Here is a 16,555-nt window from a genome sequence, read left to right as displayed (position 1 = left end):
CATTTTTCATTAGCATCGTGACAAATTTATTGATAATAAAATGTAGTACTAGTTAGTATGTATCAGGGTATACAAATCTAGTTGACATTATACAATCTCTGTAATTGCATTTCACTCGCTGCTATTCTAGAATTTATGAGACAACAAATTAAATAAAAATTTGTTGCTTCTCAAGAAATAATATGATCTGTTGCGATACCGTGGTTCCTACTTCCTGCATTTTGTAAAAATACAAATTCTCAACATAAAGGATGGCATCAAGATATTGTAAAAGAGCAATTGGTGGCACAGTTAAAATCAAACCCTACAAAAAGATGGCACTAAATGAGCAAAAGGAAAATACAATATGTAATGGAAGAAAATGGACATCACATAACAGAGTCAAATCAGAAGATTGCCAACCAAAAAGCTTGTGGAACAATCGTAGTCATCTTATAGCTACGCAATTATTGGGTTACTGATACAACGTTCCGATTATTGTGGTTCACAATTACGACTAATACAGTTTAGTACATTATTTATATGTATTTTTAACAGTGGGTTTTATCTATATCCTGCATTCAGTCTTGTTTTATGTATCTCACGACAAACCATTGCAAATTGTAGCCCGTTACACTCAAGGAATGCTCATGACTCGCGGCAAGTAATGTGAAGTGCGTTCTAATTTGCTGTAAAGGTGAAGCTAGGGGGCACATGAATATTTTCATTTGGATCTCTGCAACCCTCTGAAACATGAATATTTACATTCTTGTTTGTACTTTAGAACAATTAAGCACACTGGTGAAATTTACAAGCAGCATAACCGCAAATGAGTTGGTACTGTATGAATGTTGATGTGTAAAAATGGTGCCATGAAATGTCCTTATTGTAACCAAAATAAAAAATTACTTTCAACTGAACTCTCCGAAATTGGAGCCAAAGAGATTTGCTTGATAATTTTCTACAAGCTAGGACACTTTCCGCTTGAACTAAATGATGGCACCCATTCAAATTAAGCTACGAAAACCGCATTAGCGATGAGTTTAATAGGCAAATTCACTACCTCACAATCAAGTTGGTGTAAAGGCTGCCACATTGCTTTGCCAACGGCAATATTCGCTGCACACAAGAAGGGCAAATCGTGTCATTTTCCATATCACTATATTGCGGTGTATCCACAACAGTAATTACGCTCTGTCCCTTTCATTGTTCGCTATTTTCTTAAATCCCATGTCTCTCGGGACACATTGCCTGCAGTTAAAAGTTAATTTTGATTGTCGTTATGCACGTCAAGTGTCATAGAATTAACTGCACTAAACCATATCGATCTTGTAGCTGCTGTCCGCCATACTCCACTCCGGTTCGAATTTTCGAAGAGTCTTCTTAACTCTCAGGGCGGTTAATCTTACTGCCGGGCTTTGGTGCCAGCATTCTTGCATCAACTTGGAAAAGCAACGCAGGACCTGCAGAGTACGAGTTATATTTTATAAGAACAAAAGGATTAAAATTGAAAGGTTACTTCATCGGTCTCCCATCTCTCGGACAACTCTGGCCTAATGCATTTCACGTTGACAACTTCGTTCATGTCCTCGAAAGAGGGGTCAGTTGTCACGCAGTCGTAGTAAGGCACTTGAAAGTCATCTACGTGCATCATCTTGTTGCCGGTGTAGCACCGACGCGCGATTTCCCACAGGACCAAGCCGAATGAGTACATGTCAGCCATTTTGAAGGACTCAAAGACTTGCAGGTTGATTGTTTCGTTCAGGCATTCAGGCGCCATGTACCGTTTTGTTCCAACTCGTGTGTTTACCGGGATGTCGATTTTTTCGTTTGTCCTGCAAGCACAGTTTGCGATTAGAAATTTCATGTTTCCTGACTAAACCAGACTTGAAGCTGTTAAATGAAAAATTATAAATGCTTCATAACTGATATTTAAGTGCCTGAGAACTATCATGACAGTGGCTTTATTACTAAATTCCTTTTAAAATGGCTGCTTGCATAGGTGGACAAGGAATGTCAGGCTTAAGATTTGAAAAAATATCTCAAACTAATGAGCAGCACAGCAGTTCTTTCGGCACCGCAGTACTTAACCTTCTTAATAAAATTACTCACCTATCATAGCGAACAGCAAGGCCAAAGTCAGCGATGACGCATTGGCCATTCCTCTTGACCAAAATATTTTTGCTTTTGATGTCTCGATGCGCGATGCCTGGTTTTCCTCGTGTTCCGAAGATTTCGGTGTGCAAGTGGTTGAGGCCGCTGACGGCGGAGAGGGCCAGTGCGAGGCCCGCTTCAGAGCTGATAACGTTCGTTAGGAGGTAGTCGTATAGAGAACCTAGAGGGTGATAGTCGGTGATAAGCAGCATTTGAGTCCAGGAGCCGTTTCCCTTGATATCCGAGGCGATGAAACCTGCCCAAAACATTAATTAAAATGGAACTTAACAGCATTCCAAGACTATACTTAGAAGATTCTCATGTCGCATCATCACCGTTTGGTACAACTCAGTTTCCCTGATCCAGCTGGCTTCTTCTGTGGTGAAGAAAATCTTAACTGCCACCTTTTCACCGCGCCATTTGGCTAGCCACACATCTCCGTAGCGTCCTTTCCCGACAGCCCTCACCATTTGCAGTTGTTTCGCGATTGTGCGTTGGACCTGAAGTAAGCTCATTATCAGAATTCGTTTTATTAGTGGGCAGGCTCAAGCTTACCAAGAGCGGAAGACCAGACCCTGATCCAGAACTTGGATCCACAAGTTCATCGAAAGCTGTTCTGCTGTTCGAGCGTAGGAAGATCTTTGATTTCTTGTATGATCCCCCATCATCCACTCCTCTGACCATTTTCCATCTGGAGGAATGAAAATTATAAATATATGAGACAAAATTCTTAATTTTACCAAACTAGATTATATTCACTTACAAGATAAACATAACCACAAGGGCCGCCCCTATTACTGCAACACTACCCAAAATGATGAGGATATCTCGATCAGATATAAAACTGGGTGTTGGATTCAAGATTATGGTCTCGAGCGGTGGGATCAGTCCTTTGTTGCACATGTCTTCGTTGCAGCATGATATGTTTTTGGGGATTGCATGCGACACCATGTGCATTTGGCACTGAAACAAGATCGATACTCTGTAAGTTTCTTTCCCGACCAATCATTACTTTCATCATACCTGCATGTAGCCTGTCTCTTGCGGTGGTAGGCAGCCGTATGTGTACAAAGGAGTAGACCATCCAGTTCGATAGTCGTAATATAATTCCACCGATGCAAAGCAGTAATCTTCCGATTCACAAGTTCCACTATGTACGCCATCTGGACAATGACCCTCACAGTAGCAGGTTATAGAGTTTGCTGTGAACATAAGGATAAAATAATTTGAAAAAATTATAAAATTTGCAAATTAGACGAATTGATTGTGCTACTTCATACAGGGCTTTGTTTAATCGAATTAAAGGGATGTGATTGAAAAAAATACTGATTTTAGCCTTGACCTGAATACGCATTAACACAGGTAAAAATCATATCAAATTAACTTGCGCTTTCAAGTCAATTTATTTTCTTTGTTAGGTTAAGTGTGCTTGCAACCGAGACCGCAGCGAATTCTGAGAAACCCCCATACCGAAAATCGCAGGTCAATGTTTTCTCGAGCCGGCCATGCGTAAAATGAATAACAAAAGCTATAGGACATAACTTAAGGGCACTGTGGCGAGTAAAAATCAGAAAAATACGGCTCCGTAAAGCAATACTATCATTTAAAAAATGTTAAATGTAATAAAAATGCCACAAAATATTGTATTTGTTTGTTTTGCTTTTTCATCTCGAGTGAGTAAATACGTCAATAGCGTCGGTAGGTAAACAAAAACCTTTACAACATCAAAATAAAAAGGTTTATTGTGTAAAATTAAATGGTTTCATGTACGTTCTTCCCTAACAATAAGAAGAACATAGCCCACGAGAAGCAGGGGAGCGTGAAACAACAATTATTATTATTACAGTCTGCTTGTGCTTAGCCTTCAAATCTAATGAGAATCGAATCTTTTCGCAGCAGCAGCAGCCCGCTCGCTGAGAGCTGTAGAGTACCGAAGGGGAAGAGGCAAAGTGGTGGACCGCCGCCCTACTGGCGCCGATAAACAGGCTCACGCATTCACACACCACACACTCTACTCTACAGGAGCAACAGGCCCGCGACTCGACAGAGAAAAAGAGACGAGAAGAGAGGGAAACGCAGGCACCAGGCAGGCGGGCACCTGCCTCTCTCGCACGCTTGCCTCGCGGCGTCGCGGCTCTCTAGAGGCCTGCAATTGCAATCCTCCCGCTATTAATTATTACCGATCAAACACACTCGTTGGTTAACCTCAACCCTGCAAATTACATTGAATTAGCCATTTAGAGGGGTCGTTTATTTCTGAAAAATATTAAGTACGCTCAGGCCGGAATGCGCTCATTCTATATTCTACTCTGATGACGGATAAACGGTCCAAAAATGTAAGCTGTTCCATCTCGCTTTGCTGCTTAAATCTGATTCAAAAATTCCAGAGAGAAATAACTGACGTGAAACGCAAAAAATTGTTCTGCTGCTACCTTATAATATATTTAGAAATTTTAGGAAAAAATCATTTTGGTGGACGGCTAGCAAAAATATATCTTATTATTTGTCATTTCAAAATCTCTCTACAAGCTATTCATCTTGAGACCCTTCAGCTATCAGCTAGAGCCTAACTATTGACTTTTGTTATTTTCTTTTCATTATAGAGATTTTAGATCTATCGGCAATTGGCAACGCTTAAATTTTAAGCTCCTATACCCTTTCTCAATTGATCTTCCCACCTTTTCATGGCTTAGAATATTTGTGCCATAGAATTACTATTTGTACCTCAAAGCACCTAGCAGGAGGACAATTTTGAACCTATTGTACAGAGCGTAACAGATTTGGGTGCCTTTATGTTCAGGGACGCAGCTGGCCTGTAGAAAAAAATATTCTTTTATGCTCGTAACGAGCAATCTTTTGTAGCTTGGGGACACGCACTCTTTATGCCAGGTTTGAGCATTCGCTCTTGCAGGCTCACAAACATTCTCAATAGTGAATTACGAATATATCCCTTAGATGGCGAAATATAACAATCATAAAATAAATTCCACGAGTGATTACAATTACTCGTTACATGCTGACAGATATTCGGCCAAAATATAAGCTGTTCCGTCCTGCTTTGCTGTTGCAATCGGATTCAAAAATTCCAGGATACTATTACAAATAGAGAAATAACTGACGTTATCGCCTCGTTTCAGAAAAAAACATCGTTTTCTGCTATATTTTAACTTTAAGAATATAGAAAAAATAATTATGTTGGTGGGTAGCCAAAATATATAAAATTTTACATTCTAAAAATTTCACTCAAAGCTTCTTTAGACCCTCTAGGTAGAGCTGAACCGTGATGTTAATTTTAATTTTTTAAATATTTTTTTGATTATTGAGAATTGAGAGCTACCTGCACCGCTTTTAGCTCCTAACCTTGTCAATTTATGGTCAGGCACATTATCTTCCTACCTTTTTATGGCATAGAATATTTTGTGCTATACAGCTGCTATTTGTACATGAAAGCAGCCAGCAGGTGGACGATTTTTGAAGCTTAACAAATTAGGGTGCTTTTATATATATTCAAGGACAGAGCTTGCCTGTAGAAATGTTCTTTTGTGCTGACAGATAAAGGGCCAAAAATGTAAGCGGTTTTGTTGTTTCAATCTGATTCAAAAATTCCAGGATACCATTACAAAGAGAGAAATAACTGACGTTAAACACCTCGGTTCAGAAAAAACATTACATTTTAAATTTAAGATGGAAAAAATATTTATGGTGTTGGCGTAGCCAATTTATATAATATTAATTTCCATCTTTAAATTTCACTAAAAACTCTTCTATTTTAGGATGTAAAACTTGATTAAAAAAATTATTTTGAGAATTGAAGGTATTTTTTAGCTCCTACCTTTGTCAATTTTTGACAGGTGAATAATCTTCTCACCTTTCGTGGCATAAAATATTTGTGCTACACAGTTATTTTACCTCGTAGCAGGTGGGAAATTTTTTAAACTTATTTTAAGAGCTTAACAAACTTGGGTGCTACTATACTCAAGGACACGGCTCACGGCTTGCGTGTAGTAAAAACTACTATTATTACTCTAGCTCTGTATCCTTAAAAAATATTTAATTTTACAAATAAGAAACAGGAGTAAAATCAATCGTCAGCTTTCTCGACATATCAAAATGAAAATGTCAAGATTTATCACAAAAAAATATTGAAATCTCCGAATTTTTGTCATGCATTCTCAAATAGAAGCCTTGCGATGCTTATAACAAAATTAATCATTCTTCAATCTTTCAAACACTTTTTTTTAATTTTAAAGCGTTCAAGACAAATCATAATATCAGAAAAAAAGATGGTCTCAAGATATTTTCAGCGACCACATCAATGAATGGCGAATAGTTGGAGCTGTGAGGCAGCTTAACAGGAAGTGAAGAAGGTTGCGTCTTGTTTTAACAAAATTAAGTGTCTGATGGTATCACTCTACTTCCGCTCAACTTATGAATGAATCAGCGAAGAGAACGCAAATTTAAGAATAATAACGATCAAACGGCAAAGTAGTGCACCTCTCAATCTCCATTCGCGTATTTTCTAAATTTTTGAAATTAGCTCATTGTCAGTGAAATACCGTGAGCGTAATTTTCGTGATTTTCATCCCATTTAGTTGCTACTTGCGGCGTTAACCTACTAACGGGGAAAGCATGGCTTTTTTAATCTTCTTATTTTCCTTAAAACGCTTGCAATGCCACGCACACACAATATTCTAAGAAAATCCGTATCTTCAAATTTAATTCATTTTATATTTTATTATACTATATTTATAGATTTATAGACAGGTCAAGGGCAAAGTCTGCTCAGGGGATGGAAAAATGTAAAAATGAGCTACAGAACCTAACAAATAATTTTTTTTTTTCAGAGAACGACCTTTTTTCCTTAGTGCACCATTAATAATTCACGATTCACAGTATGCACAAAGCAGCATCACATCAGGTAGCCATACCGCCTATAGAGGTTTTGAATTTTCAAAGGATTCCCAGAAGACTACCCTCACCTCACCTTTGACAATAGATTAATTATTGCCCTTATTTTGGAGCAAATCCTAACTAAGAGAGTATTGGAAAATTTGGTTCTTTTAATATATTTATGGCCAAAAAGGCAAAAGGAAACTAACAAAATATTCAAGAATTCTTAACCGTATGTAATTTAAATCCACTGACAGCGCTCTTGGCATCTTAAGAATATGTCCTAAAAATATATAACGTAACTCACAAGTTTCAATAATTATTAGTCTTTAATGTCACAGAGGGAAAATGAAGAAATCTCAATAGTCTTGTCTCGTAATTACAAGTGGAACAACAAGGAGGAAAGAATGTGCATATTTAATTTGATACCGTTGCAAAAAAGTATTCGAACCAAGTCAGCTGGCCTTGTATTGAATATTGAAATTATTATCAATAAATTACCCCTAAAGAACACTTTCTGTAAAACCCTAATTGCTCAAGAGCCACGTTTTTCAAAGACAATATGAATTAGGGTTTCAACCTTAACAAGGTCGCGCTAAAAGGTAGAATTTGGCTACCTTGTTGGCTTCAAAACAAGTGTAAAAACTCAATTCCACTCTCGCGTTATTTACATTAATTTCCCACTCACGTCTGAAGTCCCGATCGATACACATATTTCGAGAGGAATTTCAATTTAGAGGCTGACAGTAGAAATATTTTGTTGTTCAACGAATTGGGAGCAGGGGTACAAAAATGCTAATGTAACAGCATCCCAAAGGATCTCACAATCAGCGTTTTCAGCCTTTTGTTTTGGTCGGACTATTTCGGCGCTCGGGGATGGAAACCGCTCCTAATTTTTCTTCGACGAGTTAGGATAGCATGGGAAATCACTCACCTAAGACCAAATGTCCGGCTAGGATCGTCAGTCCTAATAATATACTGGATTTACTCCGCAAATTTCTACCAGCCGCCATCTCCATTGCCATTTTCATCTAAGACTGACGTCATAAAATCAAAGGAAGGAAAAGATTTCTTGAAGGAGCGCTGTCAGCGCTGCGAAACGGCGTCAATCGGTACTACATAGCTCATTGTTAGATCATTTTTCTGTGGATGGTGCCATGGTGCGTGCAGCCAATCATGATGCGGTTTGTTGGATAACGTCAGTGCGCCAAGATTTAAACGTTCAACACATTCAGGCATACCTAGCTGTAGAGCCAACGAGTAATACGTAGTACAGACACTTTACTGTAAGTTCACATTGTCTATGTATGTTATAGATTATGTTTGGCTGATTTGAAAATAAGCTTGACCCCGAATTATTTTGTCTCATCGGATTCTTTTAGTTCTTCCCGCTGTTACACAACTAGATAGAATACAAGGTTTGCAATCCATATAAGCAGAATATTTAACGCTGTTCGCTAATTTTTCACTTTTTTGCTAGAAAATTATCCTTGATTAATTTTATTTTCCTAACAGCATGACAATTTCTCAATAAGTCTCTGTGACTTCTTATAACCCTTACACACTGAACTACATTTGTGGACGTTGACTTCATATGAAATAAAATTCGGTGTGGAATTCGGTTTGTGGAATTTTATGTAGAGAAAGTTACACTTATTCTTTTTTTCCTTTTACAGCTTTGGCCTGAGCCTGCTGGGCCTTCAGAACCTTTACAACGATTTTTTGTTCCTCGATGAGGAACGCACGAACGATTCTGTAAACAAATATTTAACTATTAGCTACATGATATTTCTAAGGGTTAGAGATTGACATAGATATTTAATTATTTGAACTTAATTTGATTCATAATTTGTTTCACTTATATATTGACAACACTTGAAAATGAAAATTAATGTATCTTGGATATTTCCTGTGTATTTAAAACACAATTAAATTTTTTTTATCAAATCAAGATTTAATTGGCCTGTATTTAGCCTCAAGATACTTTAGGCAAGCCTGTTATACAAAATAAAAACTTGGGAAACATTGAAAACCAACTTAAACATACTTTTGAGAGTAATGCCATGGATTACATTAGTTAAATGAGGTTATATTTTGATAAGATATAAAAACTCAATATAAGTTCCAAAAATGCAAACATTCATGCATCAAAAAGCGATAAATAATAATGTATTACTTAATGGACTGCAGATCCATTACCATACAAATATTAAAATCGCTAAATTGACACAACTAGTAAATAAATGTAATGGTCCTAGCAAGTGGATTTTTTAGTAATAATCTGACAAACCTCTCCTTCACGCAACGGTGGCACATCACACCACCGTAGGACCTCCGGACCGACTTGTTATGTCTCTTCATACGAGACTTTTCCATCGGCCTCGCGGGCTTGACGCCTCTGAGGGTCTCCTTACACTGCCCACAGCGGGGAGCCTTCTTCGGCTTTTTTAAATACTGGTAGACTAGGCGTCCACCAGGAGTCCGAACGCTGAAAGCCGAAATGGTTTTTAGTCAATTTCACGAGTCCAAACAAATAGCACATGGCTTGTGGTTGACCAAAACAAAGGTCTCAAAGTACCAGTTTTCTGGCCAAAATTAACAAGCGCAAACTTGATTCACATAATATAGAATGCGTCAAACTCATTAATTCAAGGATTTTACATAAATTTGTCTTACACTCTTCTCCTATTGCTCTCTGTATTGTAGGATAACCTACGGCGGTAAACGAGGCGTTGCACCATGGTGGCTGAAAAAAGATAAATACTTCTGTTAATACACCGATTCAACTGAAGTTTCAGTCACAGATGACATCCTTTGCGATTAATAAATATATTTGTGCAGTTTAAACTAACGTGCAACTCAGGATGATTAAGATTAAGAAAGAATAAAATAAAAATACTTCACGCACCTCTATGTGTGCAACGTCTGGATGTTAATGGAGGAAGAGCCGTGGAGGGGAAACGATGCGCATGTCCCAGGCAGGTCCGATGTGACGTCACTAACGTCACGTGTCAATACAAATATGGCCGCTCTCTTGGAGACGTACGAGCAACAGTACGCTGTTCTTACCGCTGATATAACCTCGAAAATCGGCCGGATTCCCAATTTGACAGGCTGTGAGTATTTATCGATGTATATTCTTGAATTTTAGATACCCGTGAATGCTACTATTTGTTTCGTTGAGTTTCACGCCGTCTGTTTTGTTGGCTTTGCTAGGAGTTGCGGTCGAAAAATGGCTTCGAAATTTTCAAATTGCAGTCCTGATTTGTGCGAGATGACTCCAGAGCAGCTGCTGGAATGCAGCCTTGCTGAAATTCAAAGCAAGTGCGGCCTGTCACTCGCCCGGTGCCGGCAGCTGCAACGAGAGGCGGCGGCCAAAGTGTTGACCGAGCAATTCCTGCCCTCAAGCGAGCTGCCTCCTTTAAGCACGCTCACAACCGGCTGTCCCAAAATTGACGCATTACTGGGTGGTGGAATTCGGAATAGAGGCATCAGCGAGCTGTCCGGTGCCAGTGCGTGTGGCAAAACCCAGTTTTGCCTCAAGCTTTGTTTGACATGTCAGTGGCCCAAGAGCTTTGGTGGTTTCGATTCGGGTGCCTTGTACATCAGCACTGAGGGCAAGTTCCCTTCAAAAAGGCTGAACCAAATGTCCTCAAAGATCGCTGAGAGACAAGACTTGCCGCAAGAGATCACACGCCTAGCCTACTCGGACAATGTTTACGTTCGCCAGCTGACGGAGAAAGAGGATTTGATGAAATGTCTGTCAGAATGTACAGCTCTAATGAAATCTCGTCCTGTGCGATTGATTATTATCGATTCCGTCGCTGGGATTTTTCGCACCGACCTGGAAGCCGGGGCAGGAGAAAGGGCGAAGTCTTTCAGAGCAGTGGTCCGCCAGCTGGAGGTTTTGTCCGAGCGATTTGATGCAGCTGTCCTCTGCGTGAACCAAGTGTCTGACGTGCCTTCAGAAAGTGGGACCAGCCAATTAGCACCTGCTCTGGGCCTCAGTTGGGCCAATCTGCTCAGGACAAGACTGTGGATGAGCAAAATTGAGAACAGGAGGCTTTTCGAGGTGGTTTTTTCGCCTGAAGTGCAGTGTGGGGTGAAATTGGAATACAAAATCTCAGACGATGGACTGAATGGAGTGCAATGAGGATTAAATTGGATATATTTTTCGGCTCTATAATAAATTGAATTGACTAAACATAATGTATTTTATAATACTCTCCCAGTTTAATTTTTAAAATAAATCATTGTGTAATTATTTCATCTTTTTAACCTAATTATTTCTATTTGGTCTTTTACAGCTGACAGAAAAGATGCCACTTTCAACACAGAACGACAAATTGAAGAGGCCAAGGAACTTGTGAGTTTTTTTAATCCATAAGTTGATTTTTGCAATTTAAAATTACGATTTTTTTAGTTGGAACAAATGGAGCTTGAAATCCGAGAAATCGACTCTTCCTCCAGACCAAAGTTTTCAAATAGGCTAGACAGCTACAAAGCGGAACTGAAAAGACTAGCAACTGAACTTAAATCAAAATCATCTACCTACCATGATGGTTCGTAAATTAAAAATCTTGGTTATTTTTATGGTAAATCTGGTTTTTTTTTCAGGCTTAAGTGAAGACAACGGCAGCTTGTTTGGCGACGCTGGAGGGGCGGGTTTTCAAGAGGAGCAGAGACAAAGGCTGCTAGACAACTCTGAGAAAATAGAGCGAACTGGCAGGCACCTCCAGGCAGGTTACAGGGTCGCTCTTGAGACTGAAGAGATCGGTTCGTCGGTTCTGCGAGATTTACATTCCCAGCGAGAAACTATTCAACGGACTCGGAATCGAGTAAGTATCAAGCTTTTTAATTTCAAACAATTCAGCTTCTTATTCTAAATTGCGCACTCTAATCGAATCTCTTTGCTGTTGGGCAGTTGCGTGAAACCGATGCAGAGCTCGGACGAAGCTCGCGAATCTTAAATTCCATGATCGCCAGATCGATTCAACACAGAGTGATATTATTTGTGGTCGGAGTGGCCATCACCGGTGCTATCATATTTGCAGTTTACCTTTCAGCGTCTAAATAACATTCATTAATCGTCGCCCCGTAACCTACAATATCGTGTTCCGTGAAAGCAAACTTCGGTTTCATCAGCACTGCCAATGAGTGTCCAATCCTACAACAACTGCGCAGACAAAACACTCTTTGGCAGCATTGCCGCTAGTCACTGTGATTCTTCTTTGTTCAGACCACTGTTTGATAAATCAACTACCTGATAAGAATAATCCTTTATTTGAGAAGCATTTATATGATATGTTGTTGCTATAGTGTGTACTTAATAAACAAGAAGATATGATACGGTAATAAATTAGAACTTGATATTTTCATTCTTATTTTTACTAGAGCAATAAATTATTTAATAACATCTAATAAATTGGCAACTTTTTTGTAACTCTTAATCAGTAAAATAATATTTGTGAGGTCAAAACAAAAATGTAAAGGTAGATTTATAAGTAAGACATTAGGTTATTATTTTTTAAGGGGTTCTAGGGTGTGCGCACATTGCCCGTCGCTCTCTTTTAACATTATGTGATTAGTCGTAACATAGATCTTAATAATAAGGGATATGTATATTTAATTAATATCCTACTGAACATTTTATTGAAATTATTAATTAATTTATTACATATATTAAACCCTATATTGTATAAATTAATAACAAATTATACATGGTATTATATATTTACTGATTATCTAGATTTATATTATTATTTTTTTAACATATTTTAATTCCTAAAATGCATACATCCATGCATCAAAAAGCAATAAATAATGAATTACTTAATGAATTGCACATACAGTATAACACAAAATATTAAATTAGCACAATTGAAGTACATATTAATTTAATAAATTTAATGGTTCATGCAAAAGGATTTGTTTAGTAATAATGTGACTAACCACTCTTTTCACAACGGTGACTGACTTATTACGTCTCTTCATGCGAGACTTCTCCATCGGGTCTCGCGGGATGAACTCATCGGAGGGTCTTCTTACATTGCCCACAACGGGGAGCCTTCTTAGGCTTCTTCAGGTACTGGTAGACCAGACGTCCACCAGAGGTTTCTTACCCTGAAAGCCGAAATGGTTTTCAGTCAATTTCTCGAATGCAAACAAATGTAGCACATGGCTAGTGGGGACCAAAACAAAGGTCACAAAGTGCTAGTTTTCTGACCAAAATTAACAAGCGCAAACGTTATTCACATAATATAGAATATGTGTCAAACACATTAATTCAAGGATTTTATATAAATTTTGTCTTGCACTCGTCTACGGTTGCTCTGTGTTGTAGAATAACCAACGGCGATACACAATAAGCCGTTGCACCATGGTGGCTGAAAAAGATAAAAACTTCTGTTATTACTACACCGATTCAACTGAAGTTTCAGTCACAGATGACATCCTTTGCAAAACATCAATAAATTTGTGCAGTTTAAAGTAACTCAGAATGATTTACACTCGTCGCAACCGAGTCGCGTCAATATCAAATTTTTAAATCTAAAGGAAAATTCTTAAATATCTTCATTACCGCAGTATAGTGCCATCGTTAGAGTGAAATTTTCAATATTTTACGACTCGCTATATATACTGCATTAGTTGCTGTGCACTTTTCCAGCATGCCTGAATTTAATTTTACGGAACGGATTTCTAGCGTTCAATTTTCTGGCAATCTGCATGGAAACAAATATCTGCAACCACCCCTTCAATAAAATAATCTTGATTGTTATTTGAAATGCCGGATTTACCAATAGCAGTTTAATCGGTTTGATTATTTTATTTGTTTTCAAAAATTTGCACCGCGTTGAACAATGCAAAGGCTGCACCGCGCGCGGCAGTCTCTTATTCTCGACAAACGTACTACCAGGTGCGGCAAATACAGGAGTGCACTAACAATTTATCTATAATTTCGAAAAAAGCTCGCCACTGACTATTTTTTAAATAAAAAAAATCTTTTCCGACGTTCCTACGGCGAATAGCTGAACTGATTTTGGTTTTCAGCACGTAAACAGCGGGGGGTCCAGATTCGTGCGATATGCGCAGTTATGGCGTCCGGTGGAATATGGTGCGAAAAAACGGTCACGTAGGCGGAATCCAAAGAGAACTTTTTGTTTCCCACATTCAGACGCCATCTTGGATCTGCGCAAAGGGAACAATTTTATCGCATATCTGGCTCCCGCTGCACGTCAAAAGAAAGCAAATTCAGTGAAGAATTCACACTAGCTAGATTATATGTAAGTCTGAAATCGCAGTGAAATTGCATGAGTTATAGCACGGAATTTAAAGAAAAATACGAGACCTAATACAAGAGATCGAGAATCAATCTCTCCAATGTAAAGGATTTTTGCTCAATACAAAACGAAAAAATTCCAGGAATTTTCTATTCAGAAGGGAAAGAGCTAGTTGTCGAAAAACCATACGGCAGCAATGCTTTTGGCTAAAAATCAACAATAAAACGAGTATCTTTTTTAATTGAGATAAACTGACAATGGAGTGATACTTATTGTGAGATATTATCGATTTTATTGTTGATTGTTGTGAGAAAAAAAGTATGTTACTATACCGACTCAACTGAAGTTCTAGTAATAGATCACATCCTATATACGATAATTTATACGCAGTTTTTAAACTAACGCGTGCTACTCAGGATGATTTAAATTTGAAAATAATGAAATAATTCAAGCACCTTTTGCTGTTTACGACGTCTACAAGATATGGAAGAGTTAAGGAGAGTAAATAAAGTCCCAGGATGCGAAACAAGAGCCAACCAGCCAGAGTCATCAAAAAAGGGGAAGGAGTAGGGTCGTCCTGTTGTTTCGCTTCCCCTAAGCTTTAAATTCTCCTTACTGACTACTGACTAAGGAGTGTAAAGCTAGGAGATGCGAAAGAGCAGCCATGAGAGTCACACCAAAAGAGGGAAAGAGGTGGGGGATAACATCCAGCGAACAAGCGACGTTCACCCCCACCAATTCCCCTCCTTTGGTGACTCCGGCTGCTATTTCGATTTCGCATTCGCATCTCCTAGCTTTACTCAGTTTACTCTCCTTATTCCTCTCCTCCAGTCCTCCACAACTTCTGCTTCTACTTCTAGTCTTCTAGTCGTTGCACATACACATACACAGATCAGGTGCATGAAGTATTTCTATTTTATTCCTTCTAAATCTAAATCATCCTGAGTTGCACGTTAGTTTAAACTGCACCAATTTATGTATTAATCGCAAAGGATGTCATCTGTGACTGAAACTTCAGTTGAATCGTTGTAGTAACAGAAGTATTATTTATCTTTTTTTCAGCCACCATGGTGCAACGCCTCGTGTACCGCCGTAGGTTATCCTACAATACAGAGAGTAACAGAAGACGAGTGTAAGTCAAAATTTATATAAAATCCTTGAATTAATGAGTTTGACGCATTCTATATTATGTGAATCAAGTTTGCGCTTGTTAATTTTGGCCAGAAAACTGGTACTTTGAGACCTTTTTTTGGTCACTACTAGCCATTCGAGAAATTGACTGAAAACCATTTCGGCTTTCAGCGTTCGGACTCCTGGTGGCCGGCTGGTCTACCAGTACTTAAAGAAGCCGAAGAAGGCTCCTCGCTGTGGACAATGTAAGGAGACCCTCAGAGGCGTCAAGCCCGCGAGGCCGATGGAAAAGTCTCGTATGAAGAGACACAACAAGTCGGTCAGGAGGTCCTACGGTGGTGTGATCTGCCACCGTTGCGTAAAGGAGAGGTTTGTCACATTATTACTAAAAAAATCCACTTGCTAGGACCATTACATTTATTTAATAATTATGTCAATTTAGCGAATTTAATATTTTTTATGATAATGGTTCTGCAGTCCATTAAGCAATATACTAATCTCTATCGCTTTTTGGTGCATGGATGTTTTCATTTTTGGAACATATGTAATCAGATTTTTTTTTAAATCTTACAAAAATAAAACATTATTTAACTATTTTCTACGGCATCACACACTCAATGTATATTTTGTAAGTTGGTTTCAGGCTTTAATTATAACAGGCAAGCATAATAATTTACCTTGAGCTAAACACAGGCCTAGTAATTTGCTCTATTTTTGATTAATTATTTATTTTTATTTCCGTGTTATATAGACACGAATATATACATATTTATTTATCCAAGTAGGTTGTATTAATGTTTCATTATTCTTCATTTTCATCATTTAGTTAAATAAAGTATTAATTAAATTAAATTCAAATTATGTATTAAATTGTTATGTTAATCTCTAACCCTCAGAAATATCATGTAGCTAACAGTTTTATATTTGTTTACAGGATTGTGCGTTCGTTCCTTATTGAGGAACAGAAGATTGTAGTTAAAGTTCTGAAGGCACAGCAGGCTCAGGCCAAGGCGTTAAAAGGAAAATCTTAAGATTAAGAAGTGATTGTTAGTTACTTACTTAGTATTAAATTCCATAAAGAAGACAAACTGAATTTTTATATTAAGTCTACGTCCACAAAT

General features: G+C 38.2%; 4 protein-coding genes across 6 annotated transcripts; 2 read left to right on the top strand and 2 right to left on the bottom strand.

The window, feature by feature from the left end:
* Nucleotides 1–2: 2 nt before the first annotated feature.
* tkv (thickveins) lies at nt 3–8,101 on the bottom strand. Its single transcript, XM_065477180.1, has 8 exons — nt 7,958–8,101; nt 3,157–3,335; nt 2,897–3,096; nt 2,689–2,824; nt 2,441–2,633; nt 2,092–2,389; nt 1,499–1,814; nt 3–1,442 (listed from the first exon to the last, which is right to left on the bottom strand). Exons 1-8 carry the CDS (start codon nt 8,052–8,054, stop codon nt 1,293–1,295), a joined length of 1,569 nt encoding a protein of 522 aa, XP_065333252.1. The 5' UTR covers nt 8,055–8,101; the 3' UTR covers nt 3–1,292.
* A 539-nt stretch (nt 8,102–8,640) lies between these two features.
* On the bottom strand, nt 8,641–10,012 carry LOC135947789 (large ribosomal subunit protein eL34-like). The gene is made up of 4 exons (XM_065496728.1): nt 9,932–10,012; nt 9,700–9,769; nt 9,314–9,511; nt 8,641–8,776 (listed from the first exon to the last, which is right to left on the bottom strand). Exons 2-4 carry the CDS (start codon nt 9,762–9,764, stop codon nt 8,677–8,679), a joined length of 363 nt encoding a protein of 120 aa, XP_065352800.1. The 5' UTR covers nt 9,765–9,769; nt 9,932–10,012; the 3' UTR covers nt 8,641–8,676.
* On the top strand, nt 9,984–12,314 carry LOC135947788 (vesicle transport through interaction with t-SNAREs homolog 1A-like). Of its 2 annotated transcripts, XM_065496727.1 has the most exons (5): nt 9,984–10,139; nt 11,331–11,389; nt 11,447–11,585; nt 11,641–11,861; nt 11,948–12,314. In XM_065496727.1, the coding sequence occupies exons 1-5, from the start codon at nt 10,046–10,048 to the stop codon at nt 12,098–12,100; spliced, it is 666 nt and encodes a 221-aa protein (XP_065352799.1). In that variant the 5' UTR covers nt 9,984–10,045; the 3' UTR covers nt 12,101–12,314. The 2 variants fall into 2 exon arrangements, with proteins under 2 accessions (XP_065352799.1, XP_065352798.1); XM_065496726.1 differs by lacking the exons at nt 11,331–11,389; nt 11,447–11,585; nt 11,641–11,861; nt 11,948–12,314 and adding an exon at nt 10,240–11,324 and having other exon boundaries at nt 10,019–10,139.
* A 2,746-nt stretch (nt 12,315–15,060) lies between these two features.
* On the top strand, nt 15,061–16,522 carry LOC135947790 (large ribosomal subunit protein eL34-like). 2 transcript variants are annotated; one of them, XM_065496729.1, is made up of 4 exons: nt 15,061–15,199; nt 15,366–15,435; nt 15,606–15,803; nt 16,369–16,522. In XM_065496729.1, the coding sequence occupies exons 2-4, from the start codon at nt 15,371–15,373 to the stop codon at nt 16,463–16,465; spliced, it is 360 nt and encodes a 119-aa protein (XP_065352801.1). In that variant the 5' UTR covers nt 15,061–15,199; nt 15,366–15,370; the 3' UTR covers nt 16,466–16,522. The 2 variants fall into 2 exon arrangements, with proteins under 2 accessions (XP_065352801.1, XP_065352802.1); XM_065496730.1 differs by lacking the exon at nt 15,061–15,199 and having other exon boundaries at nt 15,235–15,435.
* The last annotated feature ends 33 nt before the right edge of the window (nt 16,523–16,555 follow it).

This window comes from Cloeon dipterum, chromosome 1 (assembly GCF_949628265.1).
Source record: "Cloeon dipterum chromosome 1, ieCloDipt1.1, whole genome shotgun sequence".
Classification (NCBI taxonomy): domain Eukaryota; kingdom Metazoa; phylum Arthropoda; class Insecta; order Ephemeroptera; family Baetidae; genus Cloeon; species Cloeon dipterum.
The sequence above is the reverse complement of the archived record's forward strand: the minus strand, read 5'-3'. Positions and strand labels throughout refer to the sequence as shown.

Excerpts from the sequence above, each read along its gene's own strand:
- tkv (XM_065477180.1), bottom strand. The coding sequence starts at position 8,054 with ATGAAAATGGCAATGGAGATGGCGGCTGGTAGAAATTTGCGGAGTAAA. Across the intron at positions 3,097-3,156 it reads AAGAGACAGGCTACATGCAG|TGCCAAATGCACATGGTGTC; the intron begins GTATGATGAAAG and ends ATCTTGTTTCAG. Across the intron at positions 2,390-2,440 it reads GCGACATGAGAATCTTCTAA|GTTTCATCGCCTCGGATATC; the intron begins GTATAGTCTTGG and ends TGTTTTGGGCAG.
- LOC135947789 (XM_065496728.1), bottom strand. The coding sequence starts at position 9,764 with ATGGTGCAACGCCTCGTTTACCGCCGTAGGTTATCCTACAATACAGAG. Across the intron at positions 9,512-9,699 it reads GAGAGCAATAGGAGAAGAGT|CGTTCGGACTCCTGGTGGAC; the intron begins GTAAGACAAATT and ends TTCGGCTTTCAG. Across the intron at positions 8,777-9,313 it reads CACCGTTGCGTGAAGGAGAG|AATCGTTCGTGCGTTCCTCA; the intron begins GTTTGTCAGATT and ends ATTTGTTTACAG.
- LOC135947788 (XM_065496726.1), top strand. The coding sequence starts at position 10,256 with ATGGCTTCGAAATTTTCAAATTGCAGTCCTGATTTGTGCGAGATGACT.
- LOC135947790 (XM_065496729.1), top strand. The coding sequence starts at position 15,371 with ATGGTGCAACGCCTCGTGTACCGCCGTAGGTTATCCTACAATACAGAG. Across the intron at positions 15,436-15,605 it reads GAGAGTAACAGAAGACGAGT|CGTTCGGACTCCTGGTGGCC; the intron begins GTAAGTCAAAAT and ends TTCGGCTTTCAG. Across the intron at positions 15,804-16,368 it reads CACCGTTGCGTAAAGGAGAG|GATTGTGCGTTCGTTCCTTA; the intron begins GTTTGTCACATT and ends ATTTGTTTACAG.